This window comes from Actinia tenebrosa, unplaced genomic scaffold (assembly GCF_029948245.1).
Source record: "Actinia tenebrosa isolate PJP-AT-01 unplaced genomic scaffold, QUT_ActTen_1.0 PGA_scaffold16__25_contigs__length_10494907, whole genome shotgun sequence".
NCBI classification, from domain to species: Eukaryota; Metazoa; Cnidaria; class Anthozoa; order Actiniaria; family Actiniidae; genus Actinia; species Actinia tenebrosa.
The window spans coordinates 8,143,287-8,161,185 of record NW_028292576.1 but is presented as its reverse complement, the minus strand read 5'-3'; the positions used below and the strand labels follow the sequence as shown (position 1 = coordinate 8,161,185).

At 38.2% G+C, this 17,899-nt stretch overlaps 2 protein-coding genes across 2 annotated transcripts; one reads left to right on the top strand and one right to left on the bottom strand.

The window, feature by feature from the left end:
* The first annotated feature begins 1,856 nt into the window (after positions 1-1,856).
* Positions 1,857-11,534, top strand: LOC116301500 (uncharacterized). The gene is made up of 8 exons (XM_031710571.2): positions 1,857-1,905; positions 3,484-3,606; positions 7,217-7,402; positions 7,936-8,145; positions 8,451-8,517; positions 9,078-9,274; positions 10,097-10,210; positions 10,955-11,534. The coding sequence occupies exons 2-8, from the start codon at positions 3,486-3,488 to the stop codon at positions 11,122-11,124; spliced, it is 1,065 nt and encodes a 354-aa protein (XP_031566431.1). The 5' UTR covers positions 1,857-1,905; positions 3,484-3,485; the 3' UTR covers positions 11,125-11,534.
* Positions 11,535-13,753: 2,219 nt separating this feature from the next.
* Positions 13,754-16,315, bottom strand: LOC116301514 (octopamine receptor beta-2R-like). Its single transcript, XM_031710586.1, has one exon. It carries the CDS (start codon positions 16,102-16,104, stop codon positions 15,181-15,183), a length of 924 nt encoding a protein of 307 aa, XP_031566446.1. The 5' UTR covers positions 16,105-16,315; the 3' UTR covers positions 13,754-15,180.
* Positions 16,316-17,899: the final 1,584 nt, after the last annotated feature.

Genomic DNA, 17,899 nt, shown 5'->3' with positions numbered 1-17,899 from the left:
TCTCTTCTCTTCTCTTCTCTTCTCTTCTCTTCTCTTCTCTTCTCTTCTCTTCTCTTCTCTTCTCTTCTCTTCTCTTCTCTTCTCTTCTCTTCTCTTTGTTTTCTTTATTCTTTATTACCTTTATACTTTATTCTAACATATATGTTATATAAAGTACCGGCATTTTTCAAGCGTTAAAGACCAAATCTTCAAGCCGAAAACTAGCCAATCTTCTTCGTCAAAAGTCAAGATATACCTGACAATATGATCGCTATGATTGCTCAAATTTTAGACGTATTTCCAAAGTTTCCCGCCTTATACTCTCTGATTTTCCTTCATCCGGTATATAGAACACCGCACCGCCTTCGTGACCAACCATTTCCGCGATATCATATGATACCTGTCATGACATCCCCTAAACGAGGTGGTGTCGGCTCCAAATATTTATTTCCGTTGCTCATTACATTCCATTATATTCGCGACAAAATTACTTCCCTAGTAATTAAGACAAATTTATAGAACGATTGAGGGTAGGGTAGGGGAGGCAGGGACGGATCCAGGAAAAAGTAAAGTTGAGCTTTAGCCCCCCTCCCCCCTCCCCCTTCAGCCATTTATAGTTTTATTTGATCGACAGAGAATAGAAAGCATATTTTTGTAATATTTTTTCCAACTTTTGTTCTTCGTTTTCGTTTTAGCGGAAAGAGAAAACGGCGACGCGCTGTTCGCTTGTGTTGAATTGTGGTAACTTTAAAAGCCTAAAAGTGCGGAAATAAAATCGTAAAGAATTTGCGCTAAAAAGCCCAAGCTCAAATACCGCAAACGACTATATTTTGTAGCACATTTTCTTCAGAGTTTATTCATTAATTCATTTAATTTTTCACACGTGAAACGGAGAGTCGTTGTCGAGTGTCCCTAGTTCGACGCTCTTTACTCAGCACGCAACCCTCGATTCACATGTTGATTTTTGAGGAGAAAAGCACTCAAGGTTGAGGAAGAGAGCGACAAATCAAATGAAACTCTATTCACATATGGCGGTAGGACTCGCACTGGTGAAAATCCAACATTTTACCTCTACACACCCTTTTCACTTGTACTGCACTAGTCGATTCAAACCCCCAGCCCCAGATCCACGGGACGGGGCGGGAATTTCCCCTGTACTCGTGGAAAGATTTTCTTTTAAACTTAAGTTGTTGTTGTTAAAATTGTTATCTGTCGAAGAAGGCACTCAATTCCCCGTATAACCGTATATTTGCGCTGTTAATTAGTAAATTCCCGATCCCATCGCGTAAAATCACTGTCCTGTCCCGGTTGTCGCTAGGTGTTCTAGGCTATCAGATAGAATTAATCTTTTCCAAAAGAAAATTTTAAATTGTCCTTATCAGTTTTATATCTTATCAAGATCGTATCTATATCTAGAATTAAGTTAAAAGGCATTTGAACAACCCACATCCTGTATCATGGGTGTCCACCAACAAAGCGCTATCTATCGTGTTTGAAGTCGTCTGATAATGTAATTTTGTGAGTGAGGATCGGGGCGGCCTGTTCTGGCCATTATCCGGGTATTACACGGTTGCCTTCTTACCAAAACATTATCCCGAAAGTATCTAGAATTTCGTACAAACAAACTCTACCAATATTATATGACACACTTATAAAATAGCCAAATAACTATTAAAGAGAACGTCATGTAAAAGGAATTTTAATTGTAACAACCATCATCAAGCTCTAACGGAAATAAAAGTTTGAGCAATAAGGAGTTTCCGGTTCCGTTATTTGGCGCAACTGAACTCTGAACTAATGACGTAGAAAATTAAATATAAACCCTTTAGTTAATCTGATGCTACAGTAAATCTTAGAACTTCTAGAGAAAGGTCTCTTTTGCGGATCAGATATCGACAAGTAAAGACGTTCCGAGCAACGCTGACGGTAAGTTGGACCAAAAGATATTTCTTTTGACCTTAAGTTCTCTAGTTTTACCAATAATATTTGAATATAAAGCTTATGAGAAATCTTTGAGTTTAGAAAGCAAAATGTTGAAAAATTTGAAGGTATTTGAGCGCTTCAAGCAAGTCTAACATACAGGTCATACAGTGCATGCATCTTCTGCATTCTTGAAAAATATCTTGCGTGCATCGTCGATGACCAACATCAAGCGGGTAAAACATATAAGTTCATTTATCGGGTCTTCATATCTTCTCTTAGAGTTCTTTATCTTTTTTAAAATTCAACTCTCTCAAAAGCGATTTAAGCTGGGAATATTTATCAGGCAATCTTTAAACAATCTCAGTCCTACTGTTCAAGTGTGATTGCAAAATATTTTTTCGTCTTTGGAGAGACTTTTCATTAAACCTCGTAATTGTTTCTGTAAATATTATCATTCAAAATTCGCAAACACTTTAGTTAAAGAAGCTCTTTTTGTAAGAGATTTCTTGGTAGATATAGATTCCATGTTCCCAGCTCTGAAAATCTTTTTGCTGGATGAAACTCGATACGAGCAGACTCGCGTTAGTTACTTGCAATCGTGATCTCATGCAATTTTTAGGAGCGTCCAAATCAGAGCAAAACTAACCCTAAACTTGAACTTCCACCGACATTGCGATGCCCCATCTACGACTAAGTAATTTAGGTTTGATCTGTCTTATTTTGTTGTCGTTGTTTGGATAGCTTTGGTGCGGGTGATGACAACCTTAATACAACTTCCAGCTGGTTTTTTTTTTTTTTTTTTTTTTTTTTTGCATGTGTGATATATTTTGATTTTGCTCAAGGCAGCAAGAACCTCTTAGCCGGTTGATAACCTTTCGACTTCGCCGAATCATCCAATCCTGTTTGTCCAGTAATATTTCTTCATATCATAATAAACTTCTTGTATCAAATAGCTAGTCCCTTCTTTAATGCTTCTAGGCTAGCTTCCTACTAGTAGAGTGAGAGAAGGACTGCAGACAGGCACGGCCCCTGTTTCCAGGGCAGACATTGCGAGAAACATTTTGTGGTATGATCTTTTTTTCTGCCCAGCCCTCAGCCCTGCCTTGATGTAAGACCATATACCGCGGTTGTTTGTCCGTGATCTTCTCGACCTTCTGTCCTCTCAAACCACTAAAAATAACTCTTACCTTACCTTTCAGAGATCTCTGTGCCTTCATAAGATAATATTTCCAAAAATAAAAAGCGTTTTGATGGAAAGATCAGCATATCGGTTGTGCTTTGTGGTTCGAGCTTTCGATCAAACCCGGGATAACCGGACCTTGATCATGTAATTTTATCTATTCCCTTAAAGATTATTCCATGAAGTTTCAGCCAAATTAAATTTCGGAAGATTTTCGTGCTAAAGCACTACTATTTTATTAAAGGATTAATTTCCTTAAGCATTTGCGCAATCTTTATACCTCTCATCGCGTTGCGCAAAAACTATTCGCAAAAATCTCAATCATTTATTGTACTAGTGTGCTTGCGTTAGAGTGAATATATCTAGTCAATTGATAAAACACAGTATTTTTCTTGTTTCAGATATGAAAATGAATTCTCTTCTATATTTATCATTATGTTTGAGTGCCATGTTCGTGTGTGTACTCTCTTTGAGTTGTATGTCCTGTGATCAGGTAAAATGCAAGACTCCAACATGTAAAAGTGGTAAGTGAAGTAGAATATTTCATCATCTTTTTAGCGGGCGCACACCGGCAAGAAAGAGGAGATAGGGGGGGGGGGGGGGGGGATAAGGGGGTTGTGGATGGGGGAGGTAATGTGGTAGGGACAATTATTATTTTGTTTTACAATTGATTATCTTAGTACAAAAATTTGAAAATGAGAGAAAATTGAGATGAAAAGACCTGTGCCGCTTCAAGGTGATGGAAAGATCTGTACGAATTAATCGCTTTCTAAAATAAACCCCTCAAAAGTGTAGGAAGATTTACTGAGAAAGAATGGACTCTTCAGAGACTGTTACATCGTAAACAAAATTGCAAGTTCTTTTTTTGTTTTGTTTTTCCTGGGCTAAAAATACGGTCTTATCTTGGGGTCTTATCCTTGCGCACGAACAAAAATGAGACACGTGTATCTTATCTACTCTAATCTTTCATATGATTCACTTAAGATAATAAGTCTTCAGTATTTGGCCTATATCAAGGCATGATAGTTGAATACATCCGCTGCAAGTGAGGTCCAAGAGAAAATAATTAAAACAAACAAGATCAAAAGTGATGCCGGAAACATTCATTCCAATTGAAAACAGGGTAAACATTTGTTCTTTAAACACTGCAAACAACACTATAACCGTCATTTTTTTAAAGAGGGTCGCACTTAATAATAGCCAGAGGCTAACAAACCTGTGACCCTCCTTCCATGATAAAATTGGAATTCAGGAGTTGATTTTTGTGGAGGGAGGAAAACCGGAGAACCGGAGAAAAACCCTCGAAGCACAGGAGAGAACCAGCTAGAAACTCTACTTGCATACGACACCGCCTCCCGTGCTTCCCAATAATGGACGTGCTTCAATAATTGAGCAAGGGGTTGCGTTAACCCCCCCCAAATATAACACTTCACCTACGAAAAAAATATCGAGCAACCTCTCCTTTCAGTAAAGAAATATCGAGCAAACACAAACAAATTGCATGCAGGGATTGCTACAAAAAAAATTTTTTTTTTCAAAAAATGAAGAAGGCAACTAAAAACTTTACAGAATCGTGACTTTGACAAATTTTGCTTTATGTTTTAATAGTGGTGCTGACCGTTTGGACTCATATTATACATAGTTCAAGTTTGGTGGTTGGCCGCGGTTATCGAGTTGAGCTTTGCTTTGTTTTATTACTCCTTAAACTTGTTTTTTATATATTTTCTTAACAAAATCGGTTTAACAGCTATCTCTAAAAGAATCTAGCATCACTTAAAAATTCAGCGTCAAGAAATTTCAATTTCTCACAAGCTTAGCTTACAAGCTTTTATAGTAGCGGAAAAATAGTCGACAGAAAGTGCGTCCGTGCATCCTAAAACGTTGTGAGACTTATGTTTATCAGTTTGAATCAGGGATTTTTATAGCGCTTTCACTTTGTGGTGCTTTAAAAAGGTCTAGACAGGAAATATGATGTCTCCAAGGGTTTAACTAAATATTTAGAAGAAACATAACCCATATTACGTGCTCTGTTTGTGGTATCTTGTTGACGAGGTCGGTGTGCATGTAAGGTTCTCTTTCTCTGATTGAAAAACATAGTTCTTTCAATTCAATTTTTTACGAGGTTCCGAAGAAGTCATTACGAAGGAAAGGAATTGCACCAACTCCCACCACCACTCCCCCTTGGGCATTCTCGTTCTCGCACACGAAAATGACTTTTATGGCATGAAAATTATGGCGTTTGAGGGCCAGCACGCAGCGACGTCTTAAAGGCTTTGATCTGCGATTGATTGCACGAACGTGTCCTCCTCTTTTCGCTGTAGTTTAGATGTGGTTAAATAAACAGATTGTGAGTATTAAGGTAGATTACAGTCACACGCTTAATGCACGCTTTTGTCACGAGACGTGTAGGTATAAGACACCCGCACGCATCATTAGGAAGGCGGAGGAGCGCGTCACGTCATGTGATCCACACCGTCCAGAAGCAAAGAGGTTTATGATTTATGACTAATACCATCCTTTAAGTCATTCCGTTGTTGCCAATTTGTGGAATTTTATTTATTTTATTAAAGTACGTGTTTGATCGGCAAGGTTTTTTTACTTTGAAGTAAAGGTCAAGAAAAACGGAGGTCTGCGACTATCATCAGTTCTTCTTTTTCGTTGTTGTTTTTTTTTTCTTCTTCTTCTTTTCTTTGTTCCTTTCTTAGCCGGTTTCTTTCGTTATTTTATTTTTTTTATTTTTTTATTTTTTATTTTATATATATTCGAGTTTTTCTTCTTTTATATATGGAAAGTACAAAATTCTTAGCTTTCTTTCCTCACAAGAAAACCAGTATTTTACGACCTATTTTATTCATTAATTTGCTACTAATATACTTGCCGCCCTAGCCTCTATCGTAGACTCTTATTCATTGCATATTGATAGCGGATGAACTGCTGTTTTGCCGTTTGCAAGATAATATTGAAGGACCTACTAAGAGGCACTTGGTTGATGAGCTGTTTCGTCTTTGCAAGATGATATGACAAAGGACCCACTCAGAGAAACTTGTAGATACTCATTCCGCTTCTTGATAACCAAGCCACACGTCTAGTCCTCTACACTACATTCCTGCACTTTCTTATCTTCGTAACAAACACTTAAAAAATACTAAGCGTTTTCTTTATTTCTCTTGGCAAATGTTCAAGTTCCTGCAGCTTCATGTCCACGTTGTTTATATATGCCCTAAGAAACTATATTTTTGGATGCATTTTTCTTTATTTAGAATTGTCGTGATGGGTGTCTGTATTTTTCTGTAACGGCTTAGAGGTCAATGCTAAGTTTTGAAGTACAGTCTGTAAACATTGAATATCTAAGATGTTTAAAACCTGGGTCAATGTCTCCATCTTAGTTTCACCCTTAGTAGAGTAGTTCCCCGTTTTCCTTCTCTCAATGTGTCCATATTCCTTATGAAGCATATTCCCTATTAAGCATATTCCCTATTATAGTAACAACACTGGACAACAGTCTAGTCTAAGGGTCACATAGCATCCTGGGTCAAGAATTGTACACAGAGTGCTTTAGGAGTATTGCAGTCTAACTTGACAATCTCTTAGCGCAGGCAATGGAGTGACTGGGCGGAAGACTATATACGAAAGCGTCTATTTCGTCTCTTGACGATTCTTCGTACCCAGATCTCCTTATTTTAATTCGTCGAGGAAAGCCGAGAAGCTCTGGGTTCGACGAAATGTCACGTGATTGTTAAATATACATTTAGGCGCGTCGTGTTGAACCCCACCTATTGTAAACTTATCTTATTTTTTATTCCATAGGTCAACGTTAACTTATTAGTATATGTAATAGGACTCCATGCTGTCCAATTAACAAATAATTGGACGAGGAAAATTCCAAAATTGGATGAGGCCGTAGGCCGAGCCCAATTTGGCAGTCAGGAATTTTTCGAGTCTAATTATTTCTTAATTGGGGAGCATGAAATCCCATTAACTATTAATTATATAGCTGCCTAATTAATCCCATATCAACAACGGACCTGTCCAATTAAGAAAATAATTGGACAGTTACCTATATGGGATTAATGAGAAGCTGTATAATTAATTTTATTTATTTATTATTGATTTTTTCATCCTTGATATTACTAGGTGTTGGTTTTAAGGATATGTGTGGTTGTTGTGACACGTGCGCCAAGACCGAACAACAACACTGTGGTGGACCATGGAACATGAACGGTATATGCGACAAGGGTTTGTCTTGTGTGGTGCGACGTAAGAATGGAAAAGTCATTCCTGATCGAGGCATCGGTTTATTTTCTGGAAAATGCGAACCAAGTAAGTTGAATATGATAAAGTATATTGTGGCTGTTCAATGGGACTCGAAACTTGCCGTTAGTCCTGTGCCAAACCATCTGAGCCATGAATAAACTAAAAGAACTATCTACAAAGCTTTCGCTGTTGTATCACAGCGTGGGACAATCACAACAGAGCTAGGCTCCAAACTAGATGAAAGCCCAAAGATCGAAATATAGAATTTAGAAGTTGATTTTTGGGGAGGGAGGAAAACCGGAGAGCCCGGAGAAAAACCCTCGAAGCACAGGAAAGAACAACAAACAACTCTACTCACATACTACACAGGAGAGAACCAACAAACAACTCTACTCACATACGACATCGAGATCGGCAGGAATCGAACTCGGGCCGCATTGGTGAAAGCCCAACTAACCGGTGCTTCCCAACTAAGCCAACCACCTGTTTGTTGTTCTTGTTTTTGTTCTCTTTTCATTTCATTCCCTTTTTTTCTTTTTCCCAATCATTGGAATAACAACTTACTTGTGCCCAATCGCCCCTTTCAATTCTGTTTACAGACAAATGTGCAGGTAAAAGTTGCCACATTCACCAAACGTGTACCGTAATCGATGAAACAGCAGTGTGTGAATGCCCAAGACATTGTAAAAGCATTGACGAACCCGTATGTGGACTGACCAATGGCATCGAGTATGAAAATGAATGCCAACTAAGGAAATACGAGTGCAAACTTGGAAAGGAGATTGGATTTAAAAAAGGACCCTGCAAACGTAAGTTGGAGTCTTAATTGACGATGTTCGTTTGTTTGTTCGTTTTTGTTTTTGTTTTGTTTTTGTTTTTTATTGTTGCTCTTTTTTGTTGTTTTTGGCTTTTGTTTTTGTTTTGTTTTGTTTTTTTTGTTTTTGTTTTTTTTTTGTTTTGTTTTGTTTTGTTTTGTTTTTTTTCGTTTGTTCGTTTATCTGTTTTAATAATTCATTTGTTTGTTGGTTCGTTCGTTTGCTTTTTTGTTTACTTCTTTGTTTTTTTGTGTTTTTTTTATATGAGCTAATTCTTTAACGCATCGTTTTGTCTTTAGGTTGTTCCATGGGAGGAAAGCCATACAAGTTCGGTGAAAAGATCACGAAAGGACGATGTGAATCATGGTAAGCATGCATCTAATTATCATTCGGGTATATTTCAAGAAACGTTATTTCTGATTTATCATTAAAGTCATTTGGCAGGAGCAACGTTACAGGTGCAGTTAAAGGCGTTCCCCTCAAAAGCTTCAAGATACTGATATAGACTGCCTCGTGTATAGAGGCTTTGCACCATCACGTGATGGCCGCCATGACAAGAGGCACAACAATAGAGTCGTTCTTCCCTGGGAAACTGAATCCTTTCTCATGTAAAACAGATTAGACCAGGTTTCAATTGTTCCTGCCTCCTGTCATGGCTGCAATATCGTGATGGTGCAAAGCCTTTATAGACGCTTTAGCTTTGAGTATGCGTCCTTGCTTTCAGACCACGTGTCATTCTGTTGAGCATCATTTCTTTATTTAATGGCTGTACATAAAAAGACTCAAGAATTATGAATAAGAATATAACTGAGATGGCAAAAAAGAAAAATATGACGCCCAAGTTAAGGAAGTCTTTCACGACATCGAAAGAACATTTTTTCAGCTACCTCTAACTTATTCACTTTTAAATTGAATGTCCAAATTAGCACTTGTTACCATGGAAGCTGGACTTGCAAGAACATCTGCGCAGCACCCGAGCCACTCGTACAGCTTGCAGGTGAAGGTGCACGATGCGACATCAGCGGTAAAAAAATCCTTTGCGACCCTGGAATGGTCTGTCAACCCAAACCCAACCAATCAAAAGCTAGTCCTTTTGGAATCTGCACGCTGGAGAAAACCACAGGTACAGGAGAGTACGTTACGAATGATTAATAGAAGGATGGTAGCTAAGAAAGGAAATTTATGAATTTTTAGCTAGAAGTGTCACTAGCTAATTAGGGAATTTAGATGGACTGACATTTTGTCAGTTGGACCCAGAGTTTTTTCTGATTTCCCTGATCTTCCTAGTGACAATTCTAAACCTCACTGAGAGTTACTAAAAAAGATAAAGGATAATTAATTTACATTGAAAAATAGGGAAATTGTGTGAATAGTAGGTAACACGTTGTCAGTTTTGTACTGACATTATAACCTCGCTTGTATACGAATGACTTCAAATACAAAAGAACTCAACTGTGATAACAACAAATTGGGGGGGGGGGGGGGGAGAAGGGGAGAAGAGAGAGAGAGGGGGGAGAGAAGAGAGAGGGAGGAGAAGAGAGAGAAGGGAAATGCAGAGATAGAAGGGAGAGAAAAGAGAGAGAGGAGAGAGCGATATAAGAGGAGAGAGAGGCGGGAGGGGGAAAAAGAGAGGGAGAGAAGAGAGACAGAGGGGAGAAGAGAGGCAGAGGGGGAGAAGAGAGACAGAGGGGAGAAGAAAGAGGGGGGAGAGAAGAGAGACAGAGGGGGAGAAGAGAGAGAGGGGGGAGAGAAGAGAGGAGGGAGACGAGAGAGAGAGATGGGGATGAAAATATAGAGAGATAGAAGGGGGAGAAGAGAGAAAGGGAAAACTCAAAATGGCTTCCATTCAAACCTGCCTTACCTGAACTGGACCGCCTGTCTAAACATTGCTAAATGAATGAATAAGAATCTCACTTTCAACTATTCTTTATGTTTCAATTTCCAGACTCCCTTCCAACACCACCACGTCTTCCATGTCCTCTCAGAAAGTGTAGGCCTTGCAAGTATGGATACATCGTGGATGACAATGGCTGTCAGACCTGCGAATGCAGAACCAAAAGTAAGAACACTTTTACCAATATCTTATACGATTGACCTTTTCTTTTTTTTCTTATGTGTCTTCTCATGCACAACCGTTGCATAACCGTAAATTAAATAAATGATACGCCGAAGCTAAAGAGGTCTATTGTTATAATGAATTTTCGATCCCACCCAAATTAGAGCGCGCATTCAATCTGTCACTCTCACGGCGCGCGTCATATAATGAACGTTATGCATTGTTGTACTCTATTTTTAGTAATTAATATTTAAGCAGGAAACCCATAGAGTGCTCGCACTAAATCCGTGAACATTAATTAGTACTAATTAGTACTATTTCATACAGAATCCTTTTTTTTTTCTATTGTTTAATTATCACCATGTAGTACTAAAAGTTAGTATTTGTTTCCTCTCCAAATGAGGTTTTCAATGGGGTCCCGCGTTATACAGCTAAAAAACTAGAAGATTTGACTGCAGTCATGTGTCGAAAGTCTCTATATCTAACCATGAAACAACTATTCTCATGAGGGAATACAAAATTAGAATAAGAAGAAAAATTCGCGAAGCATTATGGTCCTATTCAGAATCAAATTCTTCCCCTTTAGGGAATAGAATATCTCTTTATTTGGCATATAAAAAATTCATTTTTCTCTTTGTTCAACATGGCCGAAGCGAAGCCTATTTTATAGAAATATATAAATAATATTCTTCAACACCTGAAAGATCCCTCAGTTTATTAATATTTTTTTACTCTGATTCATTTTAGAATCCGCCTGCGTCCTACCCAAACAGACCGGTCCATGTCTCGCATACATACCACGTTATTATTACAACCCCAAGGTTGGGAAATGCATGAAGTTCATTTATGGCGGATGCCAGCCCAATGCCAACAACTTCAAGACAAGAAAAGCTTGCGAGAGAAAATGCTTGGTTTAGGAGAAAGTGCTCGTATAAACCGGACATTAAGATCAACCAAGAATCATTCGCTACATTCTCTGTTACTCAAAGGCTAGGGATTTTTTATTATCTATTATAGCAAATGTTGTTTTGCCGTAAACATTCCTATATCGTATAACTATATAGTAAACTTACTTCTGTTAAGTTTTTGATTCCTTAAAAAAAAGATAAATTTCTAACCAGAAATTTAAACACAAGTACTTAATCGTGAACTCCTAATGACTTAAGAGATAGGAGAAGTGATATATGAAAAGCTATAATAATGGATTATCGCGACATACATTCTGATTACAGAATGTAAAAGATTCAGGAGTAAGAGTGGTTTTTGTAGTTCCTGTTAAAATTGGATTTGTCGACATTTATGTGTAACTTTTATTAATAAAGTTTGCACAATTGAAAAAAAAAAATTGTGTATTCTTGTTGTCCCAGTTCCTCCATACTTTGGGGGAGGAGAGAAAATTGGTAACAATATTAATCTCGTCCTAGGACAGACTTTATTCAGCGTTTTGGCCCGCCCACCCCTTCCCCAATCCCCTAGAGCGACCCTACGCAGGCTACTCGATCAGGGACTACTACCTCTAGAAACTAGGGAACGGAAGGGGAGAATGGAATAAAAGGACTAGAGTTTCTCGTTCTCTTTGGATTACTATATCTCGCCAGTTATCTCACATTTTTGCTGTCAATTTCAGGTCACGTCGATAACGTGAGCTAGCACCAAGTTCATTAGAACATTGTCAGAATAGACCAGCTCTTTCTTTACCTTGGGCGTATAATTTGTTCACATTTCAGACCACGTATTATTCCCTAGATTATAGTATTTTCTCAAAAACCGATTTATTTACTCACCACTGTCACGCGCAACAGGCTGACGACAGGAACTATACCCATTCCCAGTTTAAGGACTAAAAAAACTGTGTCAAGCTGATATTGCATTGCGGAACTCTTTTCGTCGGGGACAAAATAGACGCCATCTTGGAAATATGTCCCCTTAAATAGCCCCACAGTGCACTGCATGGCAACTCGACCCAGTTTTTTCATCGACCTCAGAATGGCTAATTGTTTCGTGTAAATACCGCAGCGCAACCGTGACGTCATAAAAACGAAGACAAAGGCGAAATTCGGACAAACCAACTTACAAGTTTACTTTCAGCAGATAATTTTCACAGCCGATCGCAGTTGATCTTAGTTTACATGGGTTATTATTGTAACTTTAAGTAAAAATAATAAAATCGGTTCGTATAATCCTCGTAGCGGTTAAACAGAATGCAATGTTTGTCCGAATCTTTAAGCTATTTTTAGAATCAGTGCGCTGCGCTATTGACGTACAACTTGCGTACGACTTCAAATGACAGACAAAACTTTATTGGCATATGTTGCGAGCAACAGTTTTGAGGATATTGAACTAATTCGACGATACGGCGGCTACTTGAATCGCAAAGCATTATGGGGCGTTCAAGGGTCAAATAAAGGCTTTGTTACAGTAATGACAACGATTGATATTAACAGCTCACCTCAACAAAAGATGAACTATAACTACGGCACATTGATCACCGTTATTCATAAACTGAAGAAACGTACGAAACTCTATCTTCGTTTCAGGTTTTGCCACCTGGCAAGATGGCCACCGTATCGTCAAAGTAGTCTATTTATTAGTAGAGTATAAACCGGCCTTGATGGTTGCGCATGAGAAAAGGTCTATCTCGTGACATGCCCTTAAGAATAAAATTCTTTGTTTGAGGTATCCATATTCATGTCTTCTCATACGCAACTGTTAAACAAAGAAACGGTACTGTGTAGGAAATGACACGAAATGGGCAAAACTTTACGCCCAAGGTAAAGAGGTTTATGGTTGATGGCCACTAACGCTTCGAGTTATGAAGGCTCATGCTGTTTGATGGCAATTAAATATAGCCACCCTCTAAACTAGTAAACACGTATTAAACTAGAAAATCCCGGGATTATGTGTTATCTCTGAGACCAACGTATAGCCACGAACATGTACAGTGTTGCAGTTGAATAATGGGGTAAATTTAAATCATTTTATTAAACCAGAGCAGAAAGAATCCAAGAGTCAAAATGGATGCGCCAAAACTATATTGTGTAAATGCACCGTCAGCTTCCTAGTTTAGAGGATATCGTCGTCAAACAAGGACCTGTCGACGTTTAATATAGTTGCTTCACCTTTGCCTTGCTTTAGATACATATTAGCAGTTACTACATAACCTTACTGATCTTCGTAAGACAGGGAATCAAGGGTGGTGTAGAGGTAATATACTAGCCTCTCACCTTTAGGGTCTCGGGTTTGATGGGAGAGACAGGGAGAGCCTACGTAGCAAGCAGTTGATGTACTGATATATTGATAAAAGTTGTTAATGCAATCACTATTGTATTATACTGAGAACGACGTTAGATTTTCTGAATACAATACATCTACTAAGTGCTATGTAGGTTCTGCGACCCTTGTTTAGGTTCAGTCGGGTTTTTCTCCCTCTGCACGTATAAAACCTACACTACACACTAATAAATTCCAATTATATCTGGGAGGTAGCAGTAGCCTGCTTTAACCAACACAGAGGCCAGTTTTCAGGGTATCGATAAAATTCGAAAATTGCCTTCAAATTTGCTTTATTAGATCTATTCGCACAGGGTGTAGCTGAACATCAATCCCGTCCTCCCCTTACAGCGCGATGCGCCAAAGTATCAACAACCTTCAGAATGTATCCGCACACCTCTAAGCAGCGAAAAAGTCTGAGTGTTTACTTGCCTTGTTTGGTAAAACTAGCCAGTTTCGCATCGAAATGTGCGAATCACATAATCGCCGGTCATACTTTTGCACGTCGCGCTGTCGGTAACAGTCATCCTTCATCTGCTGTAAGAAGATAAACAACTTCCCTCTTGACATGCAGCTTCCCAGCTAATCGTATATAGTTAAATAATAATCGCACAAATAATTGATCTTAATTCAGTTAAAGGCGATTAAACCGCCTTTGGCTTTAGCGTTCCTGAGCTAAGGTAAAAGGGCGGCTGGTACAGCTGATGCAGCACGGAACGTCTGTATCGTGAGTACTCGAATGCAAAATTTGCTATAAAAAATCGTCAAGGATCTTTATGTCATTCGATTACGAAGTATATTCATTTCAACTTTTCTCGGCATTTTCGGGCTGGGAAAAAAGATGACGAATATTAATTCAAAAAATACGCTCAGAAGAGCAGAAATTAGTAAATAAATTAGAGAGGGGTAAGAGATGCTTCATTCAGCTCGCACTTTCGTGAATTCCACCTATTCATTATCGACATAAATGCGTCCAATGCGCATGCTCAAGACCCGATAGGTAGTATATCATGTCAAACTGTATCGTTTTTAGGTTAAGCTAAAATGTTACGTGTTTTGGCGCAAAAGGGCTGTTTTAAGTTCATCAATAAGGTAATCTGACAAAAGTGCATTCCGAGGGCCTTTAATTGAGGCGAGTCACGAATTTACGGCTTATATCTGCTAGGCCCGGATCATCAGAGATAAGAGTTATCTCGGCCACCAATGAAGACGAAGACAAGCAACTCGGTACGTAAACTTTCAAACTCAAACAATACCAATAAACTCTGGCTTCTAACTGGTATAATAACGTCTTCACTGGAGCAATAAAAAAATTGTTTGGAGAAATAGATACACGGTAATGAAAGTGTTCTCGTACATTGAGCTGATTCCGTTCGACACCAGCGGCTGCTGTGTCACGGAACGTCTGGAACATTTGACATTAACAGCTATTAACAGGACTTTTAAAATAATTACACTGTGAGCTGTGAATAAAATAGTTCATAAAGACGCGACGAACCCCAGTCCGATAGATGCATGTGTAAAACGACTGGGAAATAGAAAGTAGTGGCTCGTTTTCAAGATAAAAGTTGCTGTTATTAGTAATGTTTTTGTCGACGCTCGTGAGCATGAAATGCGTCACATGGCTGGCGTTCGGATGCCTATCGTCTCTTTATTCAAACACACCTGTTTGCGAATAAGAGCCCTTTTCCATAAGGAAATCCTTATTCCGCAATGTAGGTGGCAGTCACAGACATTGGAGTTAAAGCAATTGTTTGATCGTTAGTAGTATAATTGCCTCCACGCTTCAAATGACGGTTCAACGCCTTCACGATCGCTTTGTTGAAATCTGGCTTCATGAAGGAATACACTAATGGATTCACAAGTGAGCTGAAAGCTATCGTGAAGAACGATATTATTTCCAGTGCTTCTGGGATAACGTCTATTCTGTCGAATATTTCTCCTGCGGTGGTGATGAAGATTACTGGAAGCCAGCATAGAATAAAAGATGCAGATACAATCAAAAATACCTTGGCAACTTTCGCTTCGCTTGTCACTCTTTTCCTCTCTTGTTTTGAACGCTTGGAGGAATTTAACGAAAACTGTTTTCTGAGTTTGAGGCTTCTACGAACACGACGAAAAATCGTACAATAAGCAATAATGATAAATATATAAGGGATTATGACGCCAATTAGTTGTAGTCCAATAAGGTAGATCTTGTGAATTTTCTCTCTTCGGTCGGTGTTCCAGATCAACGGAAGAAGAGAATACACGATTGGGATGATCCAAGATGCGGGCACAACCTTGAGGAAGATCCTGGATATTTTAAAGGAATATTCCAGAGGCTGATTAAGAGCCAAATAACGATCGTACGTCACTGTGCAGAGGTTTGCAACACCAGCAAGAAGGATAATCGACACCAAATAGCCGATGAAATCAGCAGTTCCAACAGGATTAGTCAAATAACAAGGGAAGAGAACGCCACCGACTAGAATATCCGAGATGGCCAGAGACACGATGAAACCATTTGTAAATGTTCTTAGATTCTTGTTCAGACAAACAAGAAAACACACCGCAACGTTGGAGACGACAATGGCAATGGAAAGAATACTTAAAGGAAGTACTATGTATAGCGGTGTAGTATACATCTTGGACTCGTTCGGTTCGCAGTTCTTGTTCGGATGGTTCCAGCGAGTTCGTGGATACTAAAGTGTACTACAAACCCACCAGCCCTAATAGTATTTACTAAATCTCTTTTTCCCGGCGTAACAGCTATGAAGGTTTTGTCAGCCGAGAGGTTTAAAGGCTGTGCCTGTCCGCCAAGGACTGAGTAATTCTCAATCAATGCTGTTTTTTGGTTTGATACCTTTATCGCTAGCTAATTAGCATATCCTAGAAGGTCCCTTCTTTCAATTAAATCTGATGTGTTGCTAATGAGACAATTAGGACTGTCTTCGAGACGCGGATGATAAGAAGAGAATTCAAAGCACTACACTGGGACAAGCCGTTTGCATTTCTAGTCACCAATGGGGAGCTTTCGTTAACTTTTTAAGAATAAAAGAGTTTTTCCACAAGCAGAGATAATTTGTTTTTTGAATCGAATAAATCAGTCCTAACAACGATAATCATATTTTCTATTCCATTCGTTCGTGAAAATACATATATCAGTTAAGTATGGATGACACATTCTGCCACGAAGAATCATATTTTGTAATTACGTGGGCTATAGATTTTCCGCGAGCTGAGAAAATAGAGCAAACATGCCAGAACCACCGAGCTTCCAATTTAATTTTGCTCTCAACTGCGACAAGAAAAAAGTCTCCCATTTATGATGTTGGGTGAATCTTAATATCAAAATACGAAATGATATTGAAAAGAAGTCCTAGCTTTAATATTAGTATTCAATATCCCAGGTATTTGTTTGATCTGGGATTATAGAAGTGTCGGAAATTCGCCAATGCAATTGCGAAGTTTCCAATCAGACTAGCTACTCGCAATAACTGTTTACTCGACTAATCATTGGACAAGCCTCAAAAATAGAAATCCTCTTTTTTAATTAAACAAGGGAACTCTCATTTACCTACGAGATAATTTTGATGTTTATTTTGATGAAGAAAGTCGGTAAGAGTCTGTATTTTTGATAGTAAACTTGTGTCATGCGGGTCGGTCATTATAAGTGAAAATCGTTGGTCGTTAAAAAGGTTCCTTACCGTCACCCAAATTGGCACCTAACTATCTTTTCGATATAGATCCATATATCAGGCTAATATACTAACAATCTGATATCATTTTAATTAAGAAGGTTTGTTTGGATCATATCTTATTAACCGCAAACACTAGATACACCTTCAATTAACCAAGCCGCTTCGTGAGAAAAATGGGGCACCGCTTTTTTTCTTGTTTAATTTTCAAATTAATTCTGAGCGTCGGATTCACTACAGAAACAACGAATACTTAGACATTTAGCTTGTTATGATTGAAGTGTTTCAGTGACTAGTTCCCTGGGGAGTGAACGATGTTATACGCCGCTATATATATTTCATTTTTGCTGACCGCTCCAATATGAAACTCAGTTTTCATTAACTCAAGTATAAAGACAGGCGATTTTATTTTACTTAGAATTCAAGATAGCTCAAGACGATTTAAAAAATTCCAATAATTTTTTTAGTGTTATTCGATATTAAAGTGAAAGTTTTTCAAACACGATTCGATTAAGAAAAAGAAAAGAAAAGAAGAGAGACAGAGAGAAAAAAAGAAAAAAACAAAAAAAGAAAAAAGAAAAATAATGAAAGAAAAGAAAGAAAAAAAAAAGAAAAGAAAGAAAAGAAAGAAAAAGAAAGAAAAGAAAAAAAAAAAAAAAAAAAAAAAAAAAAAAAAAAAAAAAAAAGAAAAGAAAAGAAAAGAAAAAAGAAAGTATGAAATTGTAGATACTCCTTTCATCGC

Coding starts and splice junctions, on each gene's coding strand:
- LOC116301500 (XM_031710571.2), top strand. CDS start 3,486: ATGAAAATGAATTCTCTTCTATATTTATCATTATGTTTGAGTGCCATG. Junction 8,518..9,077: donor AAAGGACGATGTGAATCATG/GTAAGCATGCAT, acceptor TGTCCAAATTAG/CACTTGTTACCATGGAAGCT. Junction 10,211..10,954: donor CTGCGAATGCAGAACCAAAA/GTAAGAACACTT, acceptor GATTCATTTTAG/AATCCGCCTGCGTCCTACCC.
- LOC116301514 (XM_031710586.1), bottom strand. CDS start 16,104: ATGTATACTACACCGCTATACATAGTACTTCCTTTAAGTATTCTTTCC.